This window comes from Tetrao urogallus, assembly GCF_951394365.1.
Source record: "Tetrao urogallus genome assembly, chromosome: 9".
Lineage (NCBI taxonomy): Eukaryota > Metazoa > Chordata > Aves > Galliformes > Phasianidae > Tetrao > Tetrao urogallus.
The window spans coordinates 4,201,383-4,227,862 of NC_136822.1; the positions used below are offsets into that span (position 1 = coordinate 4,201,383).

The 26,480-nt window shown below is 43.6% G+C and overlaps 1 protein-coding gene across 1 annotated transcript; it reads left to right on the top strand.

The window, feature by feature from the left end:
• Positions 1-1,849: 1,849 nt before the first annotated feature.
• UBXN7 (UBX domain protein 7) lies at positions 1,850-21,448 on the top strand (the record flags this gene model as incomplete). Its single annotated transcript, XM_079539580.1, has 11 exons — positions 1,850-1,922; positions 5,285-5,432; positions 7,382-7,449; positions 9,285-9,350; positions 11,327-11,439; positions 16,599-16,745; positions 17,118-17,208; positions 18,261-18,388; positions 18,834-19,227; positions 19,921-20,000; positions 21,287-21,448. The coding sequence occupies 11 exons, from the start codon at positions 1,850-1,852 to the stop codon at positions 21,446-21,448; spliced, it is 1,470 nt and encodes a 489-aa protein (XP_079395706.1).
• Positions 21,449-26,480: the final 5,032 nt, after the last annotated feature.

Below are 26,480 nucleotides of genomic sequence, written 5' to 3' on the forward strand. Positions count from 1 at the left end.
CTGTTTATCAAGTCTGATGTCTATTTTTAACTTGTTCAAAAACTGGTCCCTGCTTTGGCATGGAGAACCTCTTTCTGAGAGCATGGCACCTGATGCCTGCAGCCCTTTCTCAAGTAAGTGATCAGAAGCACCACGTGCTCCTATTGATTTTATTTTGTGAAGTTCTGGTATAATGAAACTACAACCAGCAGTGAGAGAGAATTCCTTCTTTCTTTGAATGCTTTAGCATTCTGAGCTCTCTATGAACCAGTTAAAGATCCTGAAGGGAATGGAGGTGGGAGAGAGCAAGGGAAAGGGAAGGCTTTCCTTTGGCAGTATTTCATTTGTAGCTCAGTGTGCCCCAGTATGTGAGACTGTCACATATAGCAGCAGTTTCATTCCCTTTTCCTCCATAGCTGTATTGTGCATTTTTTCTTTTCCTCTTAATATGATGGTTACTACATAAAGTTTATAATATGCACGCAACTAATCTCACTTAAAGGTAGGAAATAGACAATATGGAGGGGCTTTTTTGCTTCTTGAAGGCTTACAATGCTGCAAATAAATACAAAAAAGTGCAGAAAGAAGCCATTTCAAAAGTCAGAATTGTACAGGAATACAATTTTGGGGTAGGTGTGTATTTGGGGGGGGGGTGGTACACTTTTTTTCCATTATTTTTAAAGCTTGCTGGGATTGTCTTTTAACTTCACATACCCCAAAGGTGCAGGTATGTAAGTTGTACTTTTATAATTAGTAAGTATACTTTGGCAGCTGTCTAAAATTCACTTTAACTTGGACTGGGAAAAAGAAAAAAACAAAACCACCTTGCTTTGCAAAACACATCTCACGTGGAAAAGTTGAAAGGCTGTTGCAGAATGGGGAAAACAAACAAGACTAGAAGTCAATCATTAGACACGCACTCAACTGAAGTACACAAAGCCTGTAACCCGTACTGGGTGCCCAGACCAGCAGCCTTGTGAGGGCTGCAAGCGTTCGGATCCCCACATGGCCGTACTCACAGCGCGTGTGGCAGAGCGGTCCTCAGGAGCGTCCTCATGTTTGTTTTATGCTTTTCTTGTTGGAGGTTGGAATTCAGCTGCTGGGAGGATTTTGGTTGCTCCAAGCGCTTTGCAGCAGGCTTGGGTTGGTTAATGATTCCTTTGCTTGTGAGTGTGAGGCTCTCAAGCACTGATGTGGAGCGATTTTAGCTCTCAGTGCTTGATCCCGAGCACAGTGAGAACTTGCCAGGCAACCTTGGGGAGCCGTTCTTGTTGGTGTGGTGATATTTCTCAGATTCTGGTTCATAAAACTCGTCTCCTCCAGTCCAACACCTCCCACACAGCATTCCACCCGATGCTGTTCTGAGGTAAATGTGCACGAAAGCAATGGCACCCCACCACTCAACCCTCCTGCTGGTGAGGGGAAGGCTGTGCGCACAGCCTACCCGGGCTCCAGCAACGCCTTTGGCTCTCTCACGGCATTCTCCCGCACGACAGCAGCCGTGGCCGGACGCGTTGCCGAACAAAGAACCGGAGGGCCGGGCCCAGAGAGCGTTGCTGGATGGAGAGAAACAAAAATGCGTTCCCGCTGGGGAGCGGCACGGGCCTCATCGCCGCCCCGCACGTGCAGCAGCACTTCCTGCGCCCGGCGGAGGAACCGGCCTCAATCGATCCGTTTCCCGCCGCGGCGGGTCGCCCCCTCAGAGCGGGCGGCCGAAGCGGCGCGAGCCGCGTTACCACGGCAACTCCCGCGCCCCGCCCCTGCGCGGCGCCACCCAGGCGGCGGGGCAGAGGAAGGGCGCGGGCGGGCTTCGCGCCTGCGCGGTGCGCGCGGGCCGGCGGCGTGCGTGTTGTTGTGCGGCGGCGGCAAGATGGCGGCGCACGGGGGCTCGGCGGCCTCCGCGGCGCTGAAAGGGTTAATCCAGCAGTTCACCGCCATCACGGGTGAGGCACGAGGAATGCCGGGCCCGGACCGGCTCACCGCCGCTTCTCGCTTTCGTCGAGCGGCCGGGATGGAGGCGGAGGGCCGGGCGCGGTGAGGCGGGGGCCCGGCGGGGCGGGGGGCCGGGCCCGTCAGCGGGGCGGTGGCGGGGCGCCGGGCTGCCGCGAAGCCCGCCTCAAGGAAACGCGGCTGCGGAGAGGCGGGCGGCTCGCCCCGCGGCCGGGAGGCGGTCCGCCGGCTGGGTCCCCGCTCGGGGTCGCGCAGTTCGTGCTCGCTTCGTGGGAAGCTCGCGCGTCGCGTGACGGCGCTGAGTGGCGTCCGTGCGGAGCGTCGGCGTGTCGGCACCGCCGTCGGCTGCGGGCTGCGGACGGATGCGGCGTGCGTGCTTTGGGGCTCCCCGGGCACGGCACCCGCAAACGGGAGTGCTGGGGAGTTACGGGGCCTGGGATCTTCTGACGGAAACCAGCTGGACTAAACCTTTGCCGCTATGAAAGAAGAAGCGTCTTTCGTTACGGCGAGCTCCCGTGTGTGTCTGGTGTTCTCGTTCTCAGCGGTGCCTGAGAGAAGACCGAGTAGAGCTGTGCTGTTTGCCCAGCAGCCCTGCGCATATAGCTGGGTGATGGAGATGTCTAAATCCCACTCCTGATCTTCAAAACAAAAAACAAGAACCTGCTGGGTTCTGCCCACCTACCTCTGAAAGAGAGGTTTGAGGTTCTGTTTGTTGTAATAGAATGTAAGGTTCTGTTTGGAGGTGAGTTCTTGGCGAGTTGTCTGACCCTGTGGCACAGTGACAGGTGCTGCACAACACACCCTCAGTGGTCTGTCATCAGCCTGCACCTTTGGTGTGAACCTGCTTTCTCAGGGGGGTAGACAGATGCTCCAGCCCTTATGGTTCTGTGTAAGTGCACAGAGTTACCCACGTTTGTGTGGAAAAGGTGAAATGAATTCCATCAGCCCAGAAGGCCAACTGTGTTCTGGGCTGCATTAAAAAGGGGTGGCCAGCAGGGAGAGGGAGGATGATCTCCCTCTACCTGGCTCTTGTGAGGCCCCATCTGCAGCACTGCATCCAGGCCTGGGGCCCCCAGCGCAGGAAGGACATGGAGCTCTTGGAGCAGGTCCAGAGGAGGGCACTGAGATGATCAGAGGGCTGGAGCACCTCTCCTATGAGGAAAGGTTGAGGGAACTGGGCTTGTTTAGCTTGGAGAAGAGAAGGCTCCCAGGAGACCTCATTGTGGCCTTCCAGTACTTGAAGATAGCATATAAACAGGAGGGGGAACGGCTGTTTGTGAGGGTGAATAGTGATAGGACAAGGGGGAATGGTGTTAAACTGAGACAGGGGAGGTTTAGGTTGGAGATTAGGAGGAAGTTTTTCACCCAGAGGGTGGTGAGGCACTGGAACAGGTTGTCCAAGGAGGCTGTGGATGCCCCATCCCTGCAGGCATCCAAGGCCAGGCTGGATGTGGCTCTGAGCAGCCTGGGCTGCTGGTTGGTGACCCTGCACACAGCAGGGAGTTGAAATTAGATGATCATTGTGGTCCTTTTCAACCCAGACCATTCTATGATCTGCTTCCAGCACACCTGATGGTGAGCAGCAGTCACAGAATCACAGAGTCTGGAAAAGACACTATAAGCATCAGATCCAGCTGCCAACCCATGTCTGCTAACCCATAGTCCTTGAATATACTTCTCAGACAGCAGTTTTTTTTCCTTTGGTGCTGTCATCCAGAGAAGTGTTGAGGAAGTATAAGTCCTGTGTATCTTTACAGATGAAATTACGAGATAAAAAGAAATTTCTTTCAAATCTTGCAGAATAATTAGAATTTCTGTTTGCCAGCAGGAGCACTGAGAACATTGGTGTGATGCTGTTTTCCTTAGGACTGAGGAAGATTTGGTACGAACGCATTGTATATTCATGACTTTAAAAGGCAGAAGGTCGAATATAATTTTTCTTCTGGTCCTCCTAAATGAACAGCACGGTGGGACTGTGCAGTGAGGTTGCAGGCTGTGTGTATATTCCAGAATCTTCAGGTATTGCTTCGTTTCTGCAGCTGGTGTTGAAGTGAGCTCCTGAAAATATGAAAGAGCAGTTACAGTGAAAAACTGTTTGATGCTTTTGTGTTTGATTGGGGATAGTACTAGTTCTTTCTGCGCTCTTATTTTGGCTAAGGTCCTCAAGCTTAGCTGAATACCATTGGGGTACTCCTGTGGCAGGTTGGTTCTTGGTTTTTGTTGGTTTTTTTTTAAAAAGTTACCTTGGTCAGCTCGGCTTTCCTTGTGGTGTAATATAGTGGCACAGGTCATTTAGTATTTCTTTATCTCAACAGATTCAAAGTGTGTTCAGTGTATCGTCTGTTTAATCTAAAGCTCTGAGTACTTCCTGGAAAATCTCAGGATACCCAATGAAAGTGAGTTAAATGTTTTGCTCAAAGTGGCGTTAGCTGTCATTCTGAAGCTGGGAAAACAGAGTTTTCTTCATTTCAGTGACTTGTGGTGAAGCTGGTAAGAATCATTGCAGACCAAAAACTGCTCCCAAACTGGTTCAGCTGCATTTTGCCACTCTTTCTCTGTTCCAGCTTTTCCATATTAAAATAGACTCTTTGGCAGCCTGCTACCTATAGAGATGTAGTGTAGTAAATAGACTCTTAAAAGATTAGATGCAGGAGGGATTCAGGTGGTGCTTTTGTTGACTGTACGGCCTTGAGGAAGCTTTAGAGGCAGACTCTGTAAGGAAGAACTACAAGTGTTGCTAAGGAGTAATGTTTCATCCTGAGCAGCACATTGGTCTGCATTTGGTTGGGCCTGGGAGCCATTCTAGTAAGTGTTAGTGATGATACCACTTTTTCCCTGTTCACTTTTAAAATTTCCTTGTACATGAACTGAGCTTGTGCTTGTTTGTTTCTGCCTTCTGGAGCACCCAGTGAAACAGGGAATCTTTTCTTCTTTAAGTATCTGTTAGAGGAGGGTAAAAACTTTGGCACTGGATTTAGTATTCTCTCTGTTAAAATGTTAAATCAGTTGATTGTTTTGTTGTTTTTGTTTTTTTCATATAACACAACAGAAGTCAAATTTAATAAGCTTGTCAATATTTGGAAAACTGTACAAAGAGAAAAAGAAGCGCTCAAAAACGCTCCCGCAGAATTGCTGGAAGGGAGAAGTGCGGCTGTTCTGTATCCAGGCATTCCCTTTTCCCTTGAGATGTGTGTTTGTCTCACCTCATAGTTGTGCCTGAGGGATAAATGGCACCTGCTGAACTGCTCTAATGATCAGTGCTTTAGAAGAGAAGCTTGCTGGTTAGCTGTTCCCAGCGCTTCTGATCAGAACACTTCATGAAGAATGCTTCAGTATATATTTTTTTGCCTTACAGGTGCCAGTGAAAGCGTGGGAAAACATATGCTTGAAGCATGCAACAACAACCTGGAGATGGCTGTCACCATGTTTCTGGATGGTGGAGGCATAGCAGAGGAGCCCAGCACCAGCTCTGCAGCAGTGTCTGCAGTTCGGCCACACACCGAGTACGTACATGGGCATGTCTGCATAAATATGAGTAGCCTGTCTTAAAAGTTTTGTAGTGTAAGACAGAGCAATTCAAGCAGTTGTTCTTTCTCCTAACCTGCTGTTATTTCAGTGTAATGTGTGCTTTTTTGATGATCTTGTTTGATTGATTGCTTTGATGTTTTTCTTAATAAATCAGTTTTTCTTATTGCACAAGCTGGTCTCTCTTGCGTGTACTTCAGAAGTTTTCCATTGCATGCACATGCTGTTTTTGCAGGCATAGTTTGGGTCACTGAGGTGAGGATCCAGCAAAAAGTGGGTCTTAGTTTTAAATGGCTCCAGGAATCTTGCCCTATGTTCTTTTGTACTTAGAGAATTTTGTTATTTTGGTTTTTATTAACTGAGACCCGAGTCCCATTTGATAGCATTTTCTTGTGTTGTTTTAACAGTAGGTCACGTACACTGATGTGCAGAGGAACAAGCAACTACAAAATCTGCATTAGTGTCTTACACATCACGTGCCATTGAAGGTGCTTGGACGTGGCAGAGTCTTTTGGTGCTGCCTGTTAGTGTGCCTGCATGGGATAAGGGGAATATTTTGCATGGAAGCTAATTGGTATCAGTCACATCTGTTGAAAGTTCTGTATTAAACATAGCCATGCTTTCTTCTTTATGGAAGTCTTTTACTTCAGGCAAGAGGGAAATAACTTTTAAAGAAAATTCTTGCTGCTTGTACTTCCGAAGCACATGTATACATTTAAACAACTGTTAGCACTAACTTCTATAGTTCAGTGCCTCCCTGTTTGAACCTAACAGGTAATGAAGTTAAAAGTCTGTATCTGTAGGTGTTAAGAGTTCGTATTTCTAGATAACTTCTGGCACATCAGTAACTCAATATTCAAGGTTTATTTTGAATACTTCCTTTTTTATACTTGACACCTTCAGGTGCTGGTCAGCTTAGTTTTACTTCTAGGAAGAAAGAAAAATATGCAAATGCAGAAAGGAGAATAACTAGCTTCACAACAGCGATCAAAGATGTGGAGGCTAACAGCAAGGTTAGTGAATCTTGCTGGTGGTGTGAGTTACTGCTTGAAACCTGCATGGCCAGGAGCCAATAACTGCACACTTAAAGACTTTGAAGAGTTCAGGAAGGCGTGCAGCTCGGGAATACTCTGTAGGTCAGATGTTGAAATGGATTTTCTTGGATGAGCCTGTGCTGCTCCTCTGAGTAGATGCATGAGTTAGGGAACTGAACTGAGTACAACTGAGTACACATTTCTATTCTTTCATAGCTCTTGTGATTTTATTTCTTCTCCTAGACGTAATTTCAGTTTACATAGTGTTCTCTGTAAGCGTAGCTAAGCTGCTGAAATGTGAAAGGAGCCCAGCCATGAAAGCAAGTAATTGCTTCAGAATTATATGGAGGAAAATAACCATTTTGACCATCTTGTTTTACATCCTGTGGGAAAGAAAGAGTCATGAGTTTCAGGTGAAAATAAAAAGTTCCAGCAGGAGAAAGCTCATAGTAATCAATCTTTTTTTTTTCCCCTCTGTGTACAGATAAACAGGGGAGGAGGGTGGCAAGTGGGTTAGTTAGCTTAGTTTTAAAAGACAGTTTCCAAGTTCTGAGGAGGTTGTGAAAGTAAAAAAATATGTATTTGAATTGTTTTTGTCAATTCAATTGACAGAAGACTGGGATCAGGGCACCAGAGGATTTGTGTAATCTGTCAAGATGTAGAAAAGTGCACAGTGCACTTTAATGCATAACGTGCTACATCCTGTTTCAGTGCCTTGAGTGGGAGTAGAGGGTTCCTCAAGATCTGTTTTGACATCAAATCTCTGATCCTGTGCAATGGCACAGCAGTGTCCTTAGCTAGTCCGGGTCGCAGGAACATTTGGAACACAACATGGTTTGGTTTATTCAATACTTAAACATTATTATCTCTGATTTTCCTTTCCTCTTCAATAGGGATGAAGTACGAGCTCCAATTCCTCAAAAACAGGAAATTTTAGTAGAGCCTGAGCCCTTGTTTGGAGGTAGGCTTGTGTTCTTATTTCATTGTTTGCTTTCTTTAAATACCTTGAAATCATGTTTATATGATGAGAAAAACAAAATTTCATGAACATGAAGAAAGCAGTGTGCCTGTTTGTGTTTTTGCCCTGTTCCAGCTCCTCAGCCATCTAACACGACTAAATGCTTGGAAATATACTGATATTTAAAACCTTACGCATCAGAGATGCTGTATTTGCAGTGGTGTCAATTTGCTAACTCCTTTTTCAGAGGACTTCTTGAGTCACCAGGCAGTTAGTAACATTGAGATCCTGTGTTCCTGGCCTTCATAACCATGTGATACTGCTGCAAAAATGTCCAGACTGGTGGGGTGAAAGCTTGGGATCTGGCTGACAAGTGAAAATGGAGTGAACAAATGCATGTTTCTTGAGGACGTCCAGAAAGAAGGTTGAACTGCATGATAGCTTGTCATTTTCTCAATCTCTCCTTTAGGAATTTAATTTGCACTTTAAGCTGCATCACACAGCTGAATTAAGAATCTTGCTCTTTTTGTCAATGGAAGACATGGAAATGCTCATCCTTATAGTGATCCCACGTCCATAGGAAATGCTTTTGTGTTGTTTAGTTCCCACTGAATAGGATTGTGAGGCCTAGCTTCTGTTTCACTGTGGAACTGGTTCTCACTTGATCTTGTTTTCAACATCAGAGATTTGTTTTGCCAACGTGCCCAAGCTGAGAGGTGGTTGCAGAAGGTGCCCTGAGGACTCTTGGAAAACATTGCGCTGGCTTCTTCGTCTTGCTGCCTTTGTGACCCAGCAGAGTCTTTGACATTAGCTCCATAGATGCCAGTGGGTTCATGATCCTAAGAAGTACAGGAGCATGATCTGCACTCTTGCTGGTCCTTTTCTGCTCACGTCACACACTGAGCACAGACGTGCTGTCCCTCACTGCCCTACTGAGGCAATCTGTGGTAGCCTCCTGGCTCTGTGTCATCCAACAACTCTCATGTTCTCACTGATGCCACTTCTATTTATAGCATGAAGCAGCCCAGCAGCTGGAAAGCTGCCTCACTTGGTCCTTCAGCTCTAACCTCAAGCAGGGTATGTTCCAGTTTATGGTTTGAGCAGCTGCATATTGAGGTGCTTGAGTGAGCTTGGATTCTCTTCCAGTTGAGAAAACCTGTATCAGTTTGTACTCTGCCAGATACACTGAACCACTCCAGAAGTAGAAAATTTGTTAAAAAAACATTCATCTGGGTTGCAGTTCACATCTTCACCTGCACTGGACTTGTAGCAGCCAAGCCTGGAGAGGCTGCTTTTGCTGAAGTGCTATTTCAGCTGCTACTCAGAACTACAGTGTAAATTACTCTGTAGTTACCTGTAAGAGATTGTGCTTGTTGCTAAGCATTTAGAGGAGAGAGATCCATGCTGATACTGACACTGGATCCTATGAAGAGCTTGGCTGAGGCAAATTCAGCCCAGTTGGAATGACATCTGGATAAGTGATTAAAAAGGAAATAGAAACGTGGAAGAAACAGTCGTGTTTCCTAAGGAAGAAGGTATTCTCCCTCTGGGTTTAATTTTATGAAGTTTTTCTTAGAAATCATCTTTAAAAGTCTTGATGGGAATCATGACATTTTGATGCTGTGGCAGCACTGCCACTACATACTGATGTGCCTTTGGAGTGCTTGGTGAGCCCATGAGAAAAGGCTGACTTTACATTAATGTGTACTGCTGGTACATTTTTCTCCTCTGCTGGGAAATTTGAAGGGAGTAAGTGATGGGGAAAAATGGTTCTCATAAGCTTACCTGTTTCATAGTGTGCCTTTGAAGTAATTACTGAAAGACTTTTTTCTTTGAAGCTCCTAAGAGACGCAGACCTGCGCGTTCAATATTTGACGGCTTCCGGGATTTTCAGACAGAAACCAGTAAGTGTCTGCTGATCAGTAACTTAGACAGGTTCTCTGTTGGGTTGGTTTTTTTAGTACAACAGTGATTTCAAATTAGTTTCCACTGTAGGCTGTGATAGCTTTCAGTCATTGAATGCTTTTTAATTGCTTACTGCATGTAAGATGTTATTTGGGATTAATACTGTTAGACTGTTCCTTGTTGTAGTGACAGTGCTGTTTGCTGACAGTACTCTGTCATGTCTGTGGTACAGTAAGTGTCATTAATTTATTTCTGAGGCACCTTACCTTGTTCTGAAGTGGCTGAAGGGAAAGCATTGGTTGATGGATATATGAAGCAGGTACTGAGGATGCTGTGCAAAGTGCTTGCCTGTGCTACATAAGTAAAACCATGAGACAGCATATTCTACCTGCTTTCATATGGCAAATGCTTTCTTGATAACTCTCAAAAAAGCCTTTTTCTGCTTTAGAGAGAATTAAAAATGAAGAACAGTCCAATACCTGTGTATAAATTGAGTTTACCTATTATTTTTTTCTTTGATAGCCATAGGTGGCTCTGGCACTTGAATTAGATTTGAGTATAACCCTGAGGCTTCTTCCTTGGCCTTGTGAATTGATTCTAGTGAATTTTATCTATTTACCATTCCCTATCCATTCATTTGCAGGCTCTCCAAAAGACAAAGCATTGGGTGTTATATAAGCATTTAAGTTTCATAGAAAGGGATTCTCTGAGAGCCAAACACCATTTATTTTGCATCCCAGTTAGATTTGTTATCTAACAAATCTAACAAAAACTGTTAGCAGTTGTCACCACTGATGCTACTGGAGTCCTGAAGAGCTCTAACCGAGGACCTGGTTCCCAAGGAGTTAGGTGCTGTCATATGCCAAACTGAAAATAAGCATTTACCATCTCTGGCTTTCCCCTGACAGCCTCGATCAATTTGTCAGAAGTAATAATCTGATCAGGTGTTAAAGTCACTGGCAGCTACATACATTAAAATCAAGAATTTACAGAAGCTTCGTGCCCTTATTTTTTCTCTCTTACAGCAAAGTCCTTTTGAGTTTCATGGTCTGTAAAACCATTGTGAAGGTTTCTGATGAAACTGGATGTTTTGATGGTAAATTTCATGGGTGAAAATGGCCCTAGTCCTAAAAGTCCATGTTGTTTCCTGGCTCCCAGGCCTACACCACAAGTGCACTTCTATCCCTGTAGGGATCCAGGGTCTGCTCAGAAACGGTTTGTATGCTATGGCCCACTGATGTTTCCTTACACAGTGGGAAAGCTTTAGGGTCATGCGATGGTTACTCATTTCAGCTGACCTGGTTCCATAAAATGCATTATATCACTGCATTTTCAGGTGAGCAGGTTCTGTGATTTACCTTATTTTATATGATCATGTATACGTAGGAAATATGCTCTGTATTGTTTTGAGTGGAAGTGATAACACCAATGGAAACTCAAAGTATGGTACTTGGTACAAACAGTCTGAAAACCTCTATAACTAGCAGATTGAGGTATCCAGAACTGACTGTGGGAAGTGTAGATGTTTAATAGAAACTTGCAAATATATTTCTCCAAGTAAACTAAATCTTTCTGTGGGGAGTGCCTTACCTTCAGGTATTAGAAGCATTGAATTAGAAATATACTTAGTAAAAGTTGTAGTGTTACAGAGTAGCTCAGTTGTTCCAGTCTAATAGCATCAGTGGGAGCAAGTCATAGCCTTTTTAAATTTTTTTTTGCTTGTTTGTTTTTTGAATATTGATATATGACCACCTCCACTGATACTTACACTACCCAGGATGTATTTAAAAGTGAAATAAACACCCACTGCTTGCAAGAGTTAGGACAAGTGGAACTTAACCTAAAGCTACAGCTGATCTTCAGTGTGTGTACAACTGTCTCACCAAAGTTTTGTATATGGGAATATATTCAACTATAAATACATCCTTTGAGTATTTGGTCTAACTCAGCTTTGTTTCCTCTTGGGGCTGTGCAGTTCGACAGGAACAGGAGCTACGAAATGGAGGAGCAGTAGATAAGAAACTCACTACCCTAGCAGACCTCTTCAGGCCTCCCATTGATCTGATGCACAAAGGCAGCTTTGAGACGGTGAGTTTTTGAGTTTTGGTAAGTTCCCTGTGTGGTGGCTGTGTGCAGTGTGGAAGCCCTTTGTTAGGCTATGTGTGCAGGACAGTTAAAAGATCCTGTAGTGATAAATATTTGATACACTGCCTCTGAAGGTCTTAACTATCATTGGTAGATCACATTTTTATTATGTTTAAAAGCCAGTGCAGCAAATCACACTTGGTGAAACACTTCTGTATACGAGTGAGGCTGGCTAGAATGGAAGAACTGAATATCTTGCATGATGCAGAAGTAGCTGAGCTAAAGTAGGTGAGCAAAAGTACTTTGTAAGGGGCAATATAGTTTGCAGCAGAGCCTCTAGAGAAGCTCATGCAGTTTTGGTAATATGGCTAAATAATTTTGATACCAAAGCTACTCAAGTATCTGTGTATGGCATCGTCATGAATGCACAACTTTGTGCCAGAAGACATGTTCTTGTACAAAATCACTGTGGTCATCTTTTGCCTCTGATGGTGGTGGAAGAATTGTCTGAGAGATTGCCCCCCTAAGAAGGGCAGAGCTAGGGGGCCTGCTGATTTCCAGTGATCTCAGGTTGCCACCTTTTCTATCTGTGCAGGCAGCTTTGTGGATCTGGTCAGAATTAGTTATGGGATGAGTTAAGGACATAACAAGTGATTAGAGACTATCCAGATTGGTTGTGAACAGAGTGAACATGTGGCTTGAGGGACCAATAAAGGGAATTTGCATAGACACAGCCAGTGCTGCTCTGTTCTGAAATGTATACACAGTCAGCAAGTGCCCTCTAATCTCTGCTGTGGAATTTGTTTTCTAGTCTTTCCTAATGTCTCACTGAAAACGTGTTAAGACCTTTAGCAGTATTTACTATGGCACCTGCCATTATCATAATTCATTTCAGGGGATGATGTAACTGATTGATATGTTTGAATGCTCTAAAGTCCATGTGTTCTTATTCAGTCTTGTAAATAAAAAAAAAAGGGAGGGGGGAGGGAGAGGGGCGATGTATGTACACACCTTGTCCTGGTCTTTGCAGTAATTCAGAGACATATGCTTTCTGATATTCGTGCTTGCTTTTTTCTGTTCTCATACAGTTCTGTGTCTCATGTGTTGCTCTTCGTTTCAAAACTTCCTTGCAAAAATAATCTTTAGCTTCTCAGTTTGTGGGCCGTTACCCTTTCCATTTTACCTTCTGTGACTGCACACTGTTGTGCTGCTTCAGCCTGGGATAAAGGCAGGCCTGTGAATCCAGTGACCAGAATCTTTCTCAAAATTCAATTCTAACAAGCTGCTGTTTGCTTATTCCTTCTCTGTTCACTTAGATAAACATCTGCAGTAACTAAAAAAAGGCTAAATGCTGTCATTTTGAGCACTTTTATTTTAGCACTACCTTGAGTGGGTTTTTTTGTTTTGTTTTTTTAAATGATGGGTGCGTTCTAAGCTCTGGAGGGGTATGCAAGAAAGTTCCACCAGCCTTTTGTCCTGTAGCCTTATGATGTTATTCAAACTCAGCAACAATATTTCAGTGGTGTCTGGTCTCAGTAAGGTTTTCATGCATCCTTGTTGCTCAGTGTCTGTTAGGGTGCTCTAACTTTGGTTTCTGTAGCAAGTAGGCTCAGTTGTCTTTTGTTTTGCACAAGGAAATACATTTTCCTTTGAATGCAAAAAAAATGAGTAACAAAACCCACTGAAGAACCTGAACAATATGATGTGAAAAAGCTGCTGTTTCACTAATGAAAAAGAGCATTAATGTTTAACTTCAGCTCCATCAAAAACTGGGCCACTAGATGCAAGTTACTGTAGGCTGGTGGCTTGGGGCCATGTAAACCAGAGGCAAATGGCTGATACAGCAGCAAGATGTTAACGTAACTGCTCCTTCTCTCCTATTAGAGTATTTCAGAGAAGCTGAAATGAAACTGCTGAGGGTCAGTTCAGATTGCACAAGGGATTTGAACTGATGCTTCCTGACTGTAAAATTGAGCCTTGATGCATATGAAGCTTCACATTCACCATCTCTCTAACACAGAACCTGCTAAGAATAAATCACTAGAGCAGCAGACCAAACTTACTTTCTTAAGAAGGGTTTGGTTTTGTTCTACAATCAGATGTGTTTGTTTCTTTGCGTGTATGCTGTAAAATGCAGTTTAGTTTGCAGAGAGCGTGCCCCACATTGACCTACTTTGCATTTCTTGTTTTGGAAGCAGATAGTTTTCTGTGCTTAATGCTCCTTAGGATTTTGGCACTTCTGTGAAGCAGCAGCATGATGTTGCAATTTAAAGTCTGTCCATATGAAATTTCCTCATTTTACAGGTTCTCTTACTGCTTCCTGCTGATGCTGATGGTTTTAAAAACATTTTTTTTTGCTTTTATGAAGCGAGCAGTAATAGCTCAGAAGCTGATCTAGTTTTGTAGTTGAATAGTGTAGTTATTTTTACATGCAGTGCTTCTACACTGTCTAGCTAGACTGCGTGTGCTGCTGTACCATTGGCTTGGGAATGGCTGGGTTATGAAGAGAAGCTGGTCTTTCTGTGCTGACCAAGGCAAGGAGTGTAATATAAATAATATTAATATAAATAGGATGTATCTTGGTAGGCACATCTCTCATTCTGATTTTATCTTATCTCCCAAACTGAACTGTGCTCAACTAGCAGATGTCTGGAAGCTCACAAGATGCTGGCTCGGCTTCCTTGTTTCTCTCTGCCCACTGAAGGAGAGCAGTGAATTTCAACAAAGCCAAACAAAAAACCACACAAAATTTATAAACTGCTCATGGTTCAGAAAAATCAAATGAAAGAGGATGACATATTGTTTTTAGCAGTACATGAGTTAGTTTCTCCAGTGGGAGCCAGCAGTGAGTTAAAATAACTTTCCTTAGTTTGTCTGGCTGGATTGCTGGTTTGTTGCCCTAAGTTGTTGTGATGAAAAAATGTGGATGCCTAGAAAATGGGAAGGGGAATTTAGGGGACATGGGTGGTTTTTTACATCTGTCATGTGGTATTTAAGAATCACTGCCTCTTTCTTTGGAAGCTCCTACTCTGCTGTCTAAAGTGTGAATTAGAATACTTGTAAGGAGCAATTGCTCTGCTCTCATCCTGTTTAGGTGCTGTTTAAGTGCACCTAAGTTAAGTTAAGAAGAAGTGGTGGTTGGGAACTGGTGTAATAAACTGTTTCTGAAGCCATCAGACATCACTTGCAGGCTACGCAAGCCAACTCTTGAGCCCTGCAACGTTATTTTGGTCATTGATGAAAATGATCCATCCATATAATCTCTATACCCACAATATTTCTTCCCTCTATACCCCCCCTACCCTTAACGCAAAGCAATATCTGTGTAAGAGCGTGGTTATATATGTGTGTGAGATGGTAGCAGTATAACTGTTGTCCTCTTAAATGTTAAACATGAAACCTATTGCTTTTACAAGGAAGTTAAAAGGAGTTTCAAGAGCTGGAGCTGCTGTACAGTTGAAAACTCATCTTTCCAAAAATTGCGTGTGGAATTTCCTGCTTGCACCCTTTCAAGTGCAGTAGCTGGATGGAGGAGAGGAGGAGTCAGGTTTTCTCTAATGTTAAAAAATATGCAAAGTGTAGAAGAGTGAGCACTTCCAGGTATGCTAGTTATGTATTTTTGAGTTTCTTCATTTAGTCACATATGGATTACATTAGAACACAGGACTAAGGCGATGTGATTAACTGAAGCTGCATATTGACAGTGTTCCCCTTATTTTTGAGTGGTACCTCTGGGCCTCATCTTAAACTGCCTAGAATTAATTCTCAAATCCCCCAGTTAGTTCAAGATAATTTTTTTAAAATAAAAGAATAATGAATATGTTTAAAACCATTATCAGTTACCCAGGTGTCACCTGCTGCCTTTTTCCCCTCTGGAAACCAAATACAGGCTTCTCACATGGTAACATTGGTGGTGCCTGCGAGGACAGAATGAGTATTCCACGCTTCTACATTCATGTTTTTTTCTGTAACATTTTTCCTTTGCATAAAATAAAAATTGTCTGCAGGTCCTTTGGCCATGCAGAACGTATTTTGTAGACCGAGATGTGCTGAACAGTGAGCAAGCTTCTAGTTTGATATTTACTGGTTTACCAAGTGCGTTGAGGCTTACTCTTTGTTAAAGTAAGTGGATGGGGTTCATGCAGCTGACTTGCATCAGGCAGACTGACTGTCCTGAGGTGTGCTGGCTAAAAATCCATCTGAAATTAAAAACCTTGCTTTGGGGAACAAACTACCACCAAAAACAGCAAAATCTTTTGTAGCGTTCTGATGACTTGAATTTGCTGTTAGGTGCCTGGCCAGCAGGATAGTGAATGCACTTATAAATATATGCATACCTTTTTTAAGAAGGAAGGGACATTCATTTGCAAGTTCCAGTCTCTCCAGATGGTAAGAGCATTCCTGCTGTTGATATAGCCCTCTTTTTTTCAACAGGTATGGCAATTCAGCGATCAGAATTACATTCTTGATCAAACTCCTACCATTATCTTGCCACCAAGCAATCAGACTATGCCAGCTTTGTGACTCAAACCAGTAAGATTTCTTCCTGCACCTTCCCGTCTTCCTCCCAACTTGCAGTCTGGATAAGGAGCATCAAAAAAGGATGCCGAATTTGGCAGTTACAGTAATAGCGTGACTCAAAACCTTGAGAGAGAGGGGCAAAAACAAACAAAAAAGCCAAGAGAGGAGGTCCAACTGCATTGATGCATATCCTCTGTCAATTGTGTTGTCTGCTTAAGTAGAAGATGATCCACAGGTTTATCTCTGGAGTGAGCAGGTCTTTCCTCTGTTGTCAGATTGGCGTGGTTTGACTGCACTCTTCCCTGAACAAGTACTGAATTCAGTGTCTTTCCCCACAACTCGCTCCCCCGCCCCACTGCCAAAGCTGCTTTTCCCACTCTGTGCTTGGCTTGTTGAACTCCAGCAGCTCTGTTCATCGATGTGATTCTGTAATTTAACCAATCTCATTTAAGCAGGTCTTTCAGCCCTGTTATTTATTCTGTTTTGTGGATGCCTTTGCGCTAGCTCGGTCCATCTTTCTCACTCTGAAGGGGTTTTGGTGAAAATTCTGACACTGCTAGAAGCCATCACTGATCATTGCTGGCATTGTTTATGTCGTGCTCTTCAGTGTTAGCTAATGAAGCTTTGCTCTCTGCTTACAGGCCAAGGAGTGTGGTCAGATGCAGAACAAATGGCTCATGATAAACATTCAGAACGTGCAAGACTTTGCGTGCCAGTGTCTGAACCGCGACGTATGGAGCAATGAGGCTGTGAAGAACATCATCAGGGAACATTTCATTTTTTGGCAGGTAGAATCACAGAATTCTGTGGGTGGGAAATTTAACAGAGCCACACCAGTAACTTGATGTCCTGTTAGGTGGGACAGTGAAACCAGTTGTCTTTGATTACAACAGCGCTGCTGTGATTCTCTTGGAGAATTGCAGAGGTTAAGGGTGTGCATTTTAATGCCTAAGCAGCCTTTTACTTCTGATTGAAAATGTTACTGCTGAAGCACTAATACATACACTGGTAGGGGTGCATGTTCAATTGTAGAAGTCGCTGAGACTTGTGTTTGCTATTTGTTGCATGCACTGTACAATAGAGAAAAACTCGGTATGTTTTCACGCTCGTTCGTGTTCCCTTTCCACTCAGTAACTTGCTTTCAACGTGGTATTTTGTAGGTCTATCACGACAGTGAGGAGGGGCAGAGGTACATACAGTTTTATAAATTAGCAGACTTCCCTTATGTCTCCATCCTGGATCCCAGGACAGGTAAGATAAGGGACAGTTACTTGGAGTGGCAGCTGTGAGCTGGAGTGCTGTCATCCTTGGCACAGTGTTACACTGCAACTGAAGCTTCTTCGTTACCACATTACCCTGTGAGACTTCTCATCCCTTTAGAAAGGAAATAGCAACTTCTGGAGGCACTGAAGGAGCAAAACTCCCAAGCCTTTCTGAAATGCTGTGTTGGATGATAGTACTTGCTATGGCTTATCGAGCACTTTGTGTAGAAATTGAAAATAGTACCACCTGGTGGTGGAACTCCAAAATCGACATTTTTTTGTAGGTGGTCTTTTAAAAGCTACTTGAAATCTTGTGATGAATTTGTCAGGTCACTTACCCATGACATGAATACAAATCTGCAGTCCCATTCCTGTCACAGTAGCTTAATGAGGCTTAGCGATGACTTATTAAATTGCACCTGAATTTTCAAATACCAATTTGATTGTTCAGTTAAAAAATAAATAAATGTTACCTTTTTCTCCATTGCTTTTGAAGTTGGACCTTTTTGTTTTGCATACCAACACTTTACCTTTTCTGTCATCATAGAAGGCTGCTGTATTAATGGTTTGATCTCATGCTTCTCAGGAATTGAAGTAATAGTTTCTTTAATCAGACCTGAAATTTCTCACCATTTGATTTAACCATCTCAAAACATTTTTTGTTGTTGTTGAAACTGAAGTTAAGATACTCTTCTTAGCACTAATGGAAGCAGATGCTGTTTACCAAGAGGCAGAATCGAAGCAGAAAGAATATATAACTTCTTCATAAAATTAGTGTTTTGTGTTTTTTAATTTTAATATCCAATTCACCTTTCTGGGTGCATATTTTCTCACAAAGAACAAAAAATAAGGCTGTTCAAGGGGGTAGAGGGAGGAAGCTTTGTAATGATCAGGTGTTGGCCTGTGGGCAGCTGCAGTTCCACAGATGTGGATTCTTGCATAGAACGTGCACAGGAGTGAACTGATGCTTTTGACAGCTATGCTGCAATCTTTGAGGAGTTGTTGCTGAAAATGGACTTCACAGTGCTGTATGTTTCCCAGGCCAGAAACTAGTGGAGTGGCACCAACTGGACGTGACCTCTTTCTTGGACCAAGTGACCGGGTTCCTGAGTGAGCACGGACAGCTGGATGGGCATTCTACCAACCCTCCCCAAAAATGCTCCCGTTCGGTGAGTAGGACGCCCTCTAGGAGGACTGCAGAAACCTGAAATAAAATGTGCTGTGTCTCTATGCAGCTGCACTGGTTTCCAGTTCAGTAGTGTATAAACAAACTTAATGAATTAGTGGAAGAGTGTGCAAAATATGAAAGTAATGCACTTAGGGAGTGCTTTCTACCTCGACAGCTGTTTTTGTTATGCAGTTTACACTTACATCATTTCTTTTGTTACATTTGTTTGACTGTTTGTTAACAGTCACAGGGTTGTGTGGGAAGAAGACGTATTACTCCATGTGAAGCTCCAAGGAGGAATCATTAAGCAGTTACAGGATGACTGGCTTTCCACGCTGTTTGTTCATGACTGTTTTAGTAGCTTCCCTTTGGAATGTTTGATATTGTCTGGATTTTCAGTGTGTCTGAAAATATCCTTATGCCTTTTTCCTCTGTCTGCTCAACAGGAGAGCCTCATTGATGCCAGTGAGGACAGCCAGCTGGAAGCTGCTATCAGAGCTTCGTTACAGGAAACACATTTTGATTCCTCACAGGCCAAGCAGGAGAGTCGATCAGACGAGGAATCTGAGTCAGAGCTTTTTTCTGGAAGTGAAGAGTTCATTTCTGTCTGCGGATCTGAGGAAGAGGAGGAATCGGAGAATCCTGCCAAGTTGAGGAAGTCTCCACACAAAGACTTGGGGTACAAAAAAGAGGAAAGCCGGAGGCCTCAGCCTGAGCCCCCTGCAAGGACTGAGCCTGGGACAACATCAAATCATAGGGTACTGCCCTGCATTGATGCAGGGGTTGTGGAGGAGCCAGCTGACAAGCCTGAAAGTATGTTGCAGGGCCTAGATGTGAATGGTGAGTGGCCACAGATTGGTTTTATTTTTATTTTTTATAGTGACCTGTGTTTTGCTTTTGTTCTGAAAATTGTTAAACCCTGACAAGCATATTTTCAGCCTTTGTTTTGAAAAGCTAAACCTTTCCTGCTGTCTCACTCCCTCGTTGATGCTAGATGATTTACTCTGTCAACACTTTGATGTAGTGATTTCATATTAGTCACTCACATTCCTTAGTTTTGTGACCTTGTTGAATGAAATTCCCATGGGTGTAGTGCAGGCAGCTGTGACAGGCTTCTACCAGTGTGGTAGAAGTGAAATGCTGTTAGCTTTACCTCGTGCCTGGCTTGACTGCCTTGAGGGGCTGGACTTTTGCTTATGCAAACAAATCCCAGGAGTCTGTGTGCCTCCTTGCAGCTGTGAGCTGGCATGCAGCCCTGTGGAATGCTCTCAAAAGCAGAGGTAGCACAGTGTACTTTCCTCTAGGAACCCAGGCTGATTTTGGTCACTATTGTGAACTCTTGTGTTTATTTTGAACACGTGCTGTACAAGTATCTCTTCAGAGACTGAAACACTGTGTGCTAAAAAGTTCTGTGCTTGTCTCCAGTCCCTAACCACACTGTTCTATGCAGTAAAGTGTGCCACGACCAAAACTACAGAAAGCTCGGTTCGGCTGCCTTGTTTGTTAACTTGTAGTAACTTCCTTTTGTACTAGGACCAAAGGCACAGCTGATGCTGAGGTATCCAGATGGAAAGAGAGAACAAATTTCACTGCCTGAACAAGCTAAACTTCTGGTGAGTGGGGTTAATTGGAGTTCCTTGTTTGAGTACAGGGGGAGCTGAAAATGGAGAATTTATTTTCCTGTGGTGGCACCAATGACATTGGTGAGAGAAGTGCTTATATCCCTCAAAGAAAATGAGACTATAGAACCTGGTCTGCAAAACTCCAGGTAGAAACTGACCTTGTTTCAAACTCATGTTTTTCATCCTTGCTATTTTACATGAAAACTTTAAATAGGAAACGAAAGCATCCAAAAATCCAGCATCAGCTCTCTCAAAACCAAGCATCATTTCAGAGGTCGACGTAGAGTTCTGAGGCTGAAATAAATTCTGAGGGACACTTACTGTAGGAAACTGCTTTGCTTTGCCAGGTTTTCATTCTTACTTTGTCATAGCAGTCAGCTCTATAATATTTCTCAAGCAATCTTAACTCAGGTGGAGCCATGTCCTTCCAGTCCATCACCTGTGCACTTGCATCACCCCTCAGGTGCTCCCCCTGCACTGATGCCCCAAGACGTTGGAGCAGTGCTATGACTGTTCATTCTGCCTGAGTTTTGCTCTCTCACTGTACTCCCTGTCATTCCTCAGCTTATCTTCATTTCTCTGTCCTGTCTACCCCTACTTTACCCTCTCATCTGCTGTGTTTGTTGATGAACTTGGGAAATCTCTCTTGTGTAGCATGGGCCTCAGCTCTTCTGATGTGTCTGTTTGTTGGATTTGCTGATAGCCCATCGTCCCAATACCCTCTCTATCCTTCCTTGATTGCTACTGTAGGCAGAGAAGTAAATGAGCTGAGAATTGCTTTTGAAAGAAAGGAAAAGAAGGATCCCCCAGACCTCATGCTTCTTTGAAGGCAGGAAAATATTCAAACCCTCAGAAAAAATGCTGTATTTATCAGTGTCACCTGACAAAAATACTTCTTTGGTGCCTTTTAGGTTTAACATAAAGGTAATGTCAGCAAACAGGTGAGGGGGCTTTTATTTTGGGGCACTGAACAGATTGTTTTGCAACTTTCATTTTGCTGTGACTTGAACGTGTGATGTGGAATTCAGATCACTTAAATTAGTGTACTGTTATGCGTATCTTCCTTCTGTTTCAATAATCTGTTGGATAATTAGCTTCTATGTTTTATGGCATACAAGGACCAAATTATGTGAAGAAGTTGAGATCCATATTACATGCAGATTTCCCTTCTCTGTCATAACGAACTTCTCTTTTAAGAGGGATGATTTTGTGACACTTTCTGTGCGTTGTTGTTTGTTTTAATTGAATGACCCTTTTTTGCCTTCCTTCCTCTCTAGGCTCTTGTGAAACATGTCCAGTCAAAAGGGTACCCCAACGAACGCTTTGAACTCCTCACCAACTTCCCTCGAAGGAAACTCTCTCACCTGGACTATGAGATCACATTACAGGAGGCAGGCCTGTGTCCTCAAGAGACTGTCTTTGTGCAGGAAAGGAATTAGCACCGTGGCCTGAGTTCTCCCAGCCTTCCTCCCCTCTCCTCTTTGCCTAGGACACCAACTCGATATGCAGTTGAGGGTCATAGGATTGCAGTGCTAAAATCAGGCAGGCAGCTGTCTGGCCCTTCTCTCTCTTCTTCCCTTCTGCTCTAGCAACAATTGAGCGTGTTCAGAGTTCTGTTTTTGTTCTCAGCTTGAGCCCTTGGGAAGAACATCTTTCCTTTGTTTTCATGGAGTGAAGTAGAACAGTGACCTATGAATGCAGTGTGCTGGGACTTGGAGTGGCCATAGTAGACACACCCTGCTGCTGCTATTCTTTAATCAGTTTCATTTAATTTGTATTTGAAAACACTGTTTGATAAGACACTGAGTCACCTCTGTAAAGAGAGAGTGTAATCTTTATTACAGTCTTTCGTTTGCTTTGATTCTCCATGTGAAGGTTCTCCATTAACCTTACAGCATTCTTGAGATCATTCACTTACCTTGCAGTCTGCTGAAACTTACTTTGGAAAGGAGTTCAGGAGCTGTGGCAAGATTCTCTGCCCCTACCTAATAGGCTTCTAGGCTGCATGCATGCTCTCATCATCCTTTAAATGCTGCCAGTGGATGCAGGTTTCGTCGTTTTTTTATGAAAAAAGCAAGGATCCCCCCCTCCAAAAAAAAAAAAAAGACTTGAAAAGCTGTGTCTGCTTTTGCTGCAGTATCAACTCCTCCCTGCAAGGAGGGGGAAATTCTGTTTTTTCTCCCTTTTAATTGCTTTCAGGATTTTACAGCTGACAATAGAAGGTGGCATGATTCAGTGAAGACCTTGGGAGTGTGGAAAACATGGAGTAAACTTGACAAGTAGTTTGTTTTTTTTGCCCCCCTCCTTCTGTATGTCACTGCTGCACCAGGGGTGACTAATTTGTAAGTTGGTTTTAGAGCACAGACTGCAGTTGGGCAGGACAGCAAGTCCTAGGCAGGGTTCCTGTCATTAATTCAAACCATAAATAGCCTTGTCAAAACTGTGGAAGGAATTAGTACTTCATAAAAGACTTTATAGCTGGTGGCAGCTCCAGGCTGCTTTTTATTCTATTGTAATCTTAATCTGCTGTCATTTACCACTAAATCTGGAAGGATGTATTGAAAACTACTCCTTTATTTGTGTTTTCATTTCAGCTACGAAAGCTGGCAGCAGAATTCATGCAGGCACATCCTGTGTGTATGCCAAGTGCCCTGTTTTCCCAGTGTCTCACCTGGACATTGAGCCGTTGGTACAGTATAGGTTACAGGAAACAAAAGTCAGTTAACACTGCCATCTGCATGATGGATGTGCAGTGTGTTTATTTACAGTTAAGCATCCAATTTAATGTTCTTCGTCAGGGAGGAAAAAGGCATATGAGTCCTTCTGTAACTGTTTCTGTAACTGTCAGGTGGTTTATACATGTGACTTCAGTGGTCAGAAGTTTCCTATAGCCTGAAACTTTTCAAGATACTTTTGCATTTAATTTCATACCAGCCTTTGGAGTCTTTAAATAGAGAAAGCCATGGACAATGTTTTGCATTCCCCATGGTATAACAGTACAGTTAGTGTAGTGTATTACAGTAGTGTATTACAGTACAGTTATTACAGTACAGTTGTGTAAATTCATTTTCCTTCTGCATTAGCAGCAGTCTTTGCATTCTACTGCAAGGTACAGCATTGTGAAAGCAGAATCTGATGGCATTTTCCTGACCAGTGAGTGATGTGACATCAGATGCCATGTTTGGTTTGTAAAGAGCTCCTTTCACAGAGGCTGTTTTGCAGCGCTAAAAGGTGAATGATAAAGCCAGCAGAATAGTGAGAGTGTTGGTGTTTGGCCTCTGGGGCAGCAGCAGCAGCATTTCTAGACTGAAAGATATCCATAGAACTTCTAGAATATCCAAATTCTTTTCTCACACCTGGGAGTAGAAGAGTAGGGCAGAAGGAAGCCCTTCTGTGTAAGTATGGTACTTAGGTAATTTCAGCTCTCCAGTTAAATATCCTACTCTGATGTTTATTACCTTGAAACTTGCTGCCTCTTCTTCAGTGATTTGCTGCAAGAAGGTGGGCTGCCAACAGGAAACAGCACCTGACATCAGCGTGATATCCTTTCTTGTCCCTCAGACATGGGAGCATGTTGACTTTTCTTGTTCTCCTGCCACTCCCTGTATACAGCAGCCTTTGCACTTTTGCTCTGTCTCTCAAGCTGTGACTGGCTGGCTGCATCTTGGTACTGGCCGGGGGGGGGTTGCATCTGCTCTGAGCACATTGTTCCACATCAGCTTTCCTAGTAGTGAACTTAAACATAGAAAATTGACTCTGTTGTTTCAGTCTTGTGCCTGTTCCGTTGGTAGCTTCTCTTTTGATCCTTCTCCACAGTTTTACTAATGTACTTAGGCTTCAGCAATTAGATGTAAAAAAAAAAAAAAAAAATCAACTAATGGCTGCATCGGGGAAAGAGGGAAAACTGCACTGCAGGCAGGAGCACGAGCTTCATTTCTGATGCTGAAGACCAGCATGGTCCCATATTATGAGCCTTTCTTTCTGACCCCATTTTCCACAACTAGGAGCTGTGGAGCTGACTTTCTTTAATCTATGCTTAGCTGTAGGATCGTGCTGTCAAATCCAAAACAGGAAGTTCTGGTTTAGCATCTCATTGCTTTTGTTATGCTCAATCATCTTGTGCAGAGGAAACCAAAAGTTGCACTTGGCTGTGGCAAGGTTTTTTCCTGAGCCATCAAGACTAAAAGTCTTTCGTTTCATTTCTTGTCTTCTTTCTGTCTCTTGACTTTTTATTAGCAAATAGCAATTCTTTTATAACTGATCAGGAAATTAAGAAATGGGGAGAAAAAACAAAACCATATTAAAAATGGGATTTTTCTTCCCTTTCAGATAAGGACTCAGAATTATTTTGTGGCAGTTCTTAATGCTTTGTTCTGCTTCAAGAAATAATGAGCTGATCTGTTGTTGAGTTTGTTTGTTTCTCTGGCATGCTGTGGTTTCTTTTGGTTTTCTTTTGCCTTGACCTGTGAGCTGGAGGCAGAGAGAAGAGGTCTTAAAGTGTCCCTATGCACGCCTCTTCTCTCTTTTCATTCTTCTCCCTTTTTTCCCCCTTATTCCCACCCCAGTAAAAGCAGAGCCACAGCTCACATCACCCAGCTGTTCTCTGCTGTGAAAGCTGTGAAGAAAAAGCACCAGCCGGGGTACAGCTCCTCAGATTTTCATTCAGAGCTCTTTGGAGTTTGGAGAAACGTGTTTTGATGGCCTGAAGAATGTGGCTGAACACATTAACCGAGCTAAGCATGCGGCAGCTTGTATCTGGGAAGGTGTAAGCCACCTGGACTCAATTTAGAAAGAGCCTTGGTCATGGTTGCTTCTGAATGTTAAGTTTGAAGCTCAAATTACTTTTGACAAGGCTGGAAAAAAACACCTTAAATCCTTAATTGCAGAATAAGTTGAAGTTGGAATGACAAAGGAAATCATCCCTCAGTGTCTGTGGTTTGTGGTTTCCAGTGTTGTTTGGCCACAGTTTGCATGGCAAAGGACTGCCACGAGCAGAGGAGACAGTGGAAGGCTTTGTTGGTAGGGAGCTAAAGTGCTTCAAGCTGCAGCTTCTTGCTGCTTGCAATGGAACCTTCTTTGCATGTGTTCTTCATCTAGCTTGTTTTTTTGTTTTGATTTTTAATGTTTAACTGGCTTATTTTTGCTGTCACAACCAGCATTCAGAAACAGAGCACAACCAGCTGGACCTCGCTTTCTTTGCCTGTTGCTGTCAGCACACTTTTTTTTTTTTTGGCTTCCCACTCTCAGACCTCCAGAGATCCAGGGAAGGATTTTGGCTCTTCCTAGTGGTACCTGCTCTCAGCCAGGCTGACCAACCGGCTTCAACCCTGTTGCCTCCTCTCCTGGAGGAAATAGGGCATTGAAGGTTGTGTCACAGGTTGCTGTGTTGTTTTCGTTAGGCTTTGAACCGTGGTCTGAGATTCTGCACTTCTGACATTTATGGACTGAATAATGTCATGCTTCCTGGTGAAAAATCTGATAAGCTGACAACCTCGGTATTGAAAGAATGCATGTGTGTAGCTTGTAAAGCAGAGCTGTCTGCAGAAAGGCAGCAATTTTCAGACGTAGACATAAATGGCCATTTTGATTATGCACCAGCTCACCAAATTAACTACTTAATTAACTGAATCAGTGTCAGTGTACATGCTCCTCTGCACCAAGTCATACCAGCTTCCACATTTCCAGGTGCTGTGGTTTGTAAGCACGCTGCCATCAGAAACTGGCAGCTGGCTTTAGCACTTAATGAGTAAACCTCACTGCTGATGGGTTCTCACATAGACTTAGAAAACTTCCATGCAGCTGTGTGCTTTGCTGTTTGACATACCCTGTGACTATTCAAAACTTCTTGCTTGAAGTACATCTGAGTTATGGGTAATGAAATAGAACAGTTAATTCTGAGGGTGGGGGCTTTCCTTTCTAGTTCTTTAAAGAAAAAGGCATCTCCATGCAGGAGTTCTTTGACGACAGCTACTGCGCTGCAGAGGGCACCATGCATTGCTTGCAGCTCCTGCAGGCAGCAAATTACAGCTGGTTCTGAGAGCAGGCTCCTTGTCTGCTAGCTGGGATGCTCTGTCCTGGCTCACTGAGTTTGTTCTCGCTGAGCTGGACCATTGAGTTGGGTTGCAAGAACTCAAGAGTAACAAGGGCTCCATCCCTTCTTGTGGGGCAGGAAATCACAGTGAAGCATCCCTTCAGCTGCATTTTGACAGGTGCTGAAGGCTGCAGCAAACAGGCAAAGATGCATCTGATGTTTTTCCAAACCATGTGAGCCTCTGTTAGCTGGCTTCATGTGGGGAAGTCCCTGTGAGTGGGAGAATGCGTGTCATTTAAGGAACTTGAAGTAACAACTCGTTACAGCTTTTTTTCTTGTCGCAGCTTTGTCCTTGTTTAATCCCTTTTTAATCCAGCTAGTAGTAAAGAATAGCTCTGTATGCCAAAGAGAGGAGAGGTAGCTGAAGTGGAGGTGGAGAG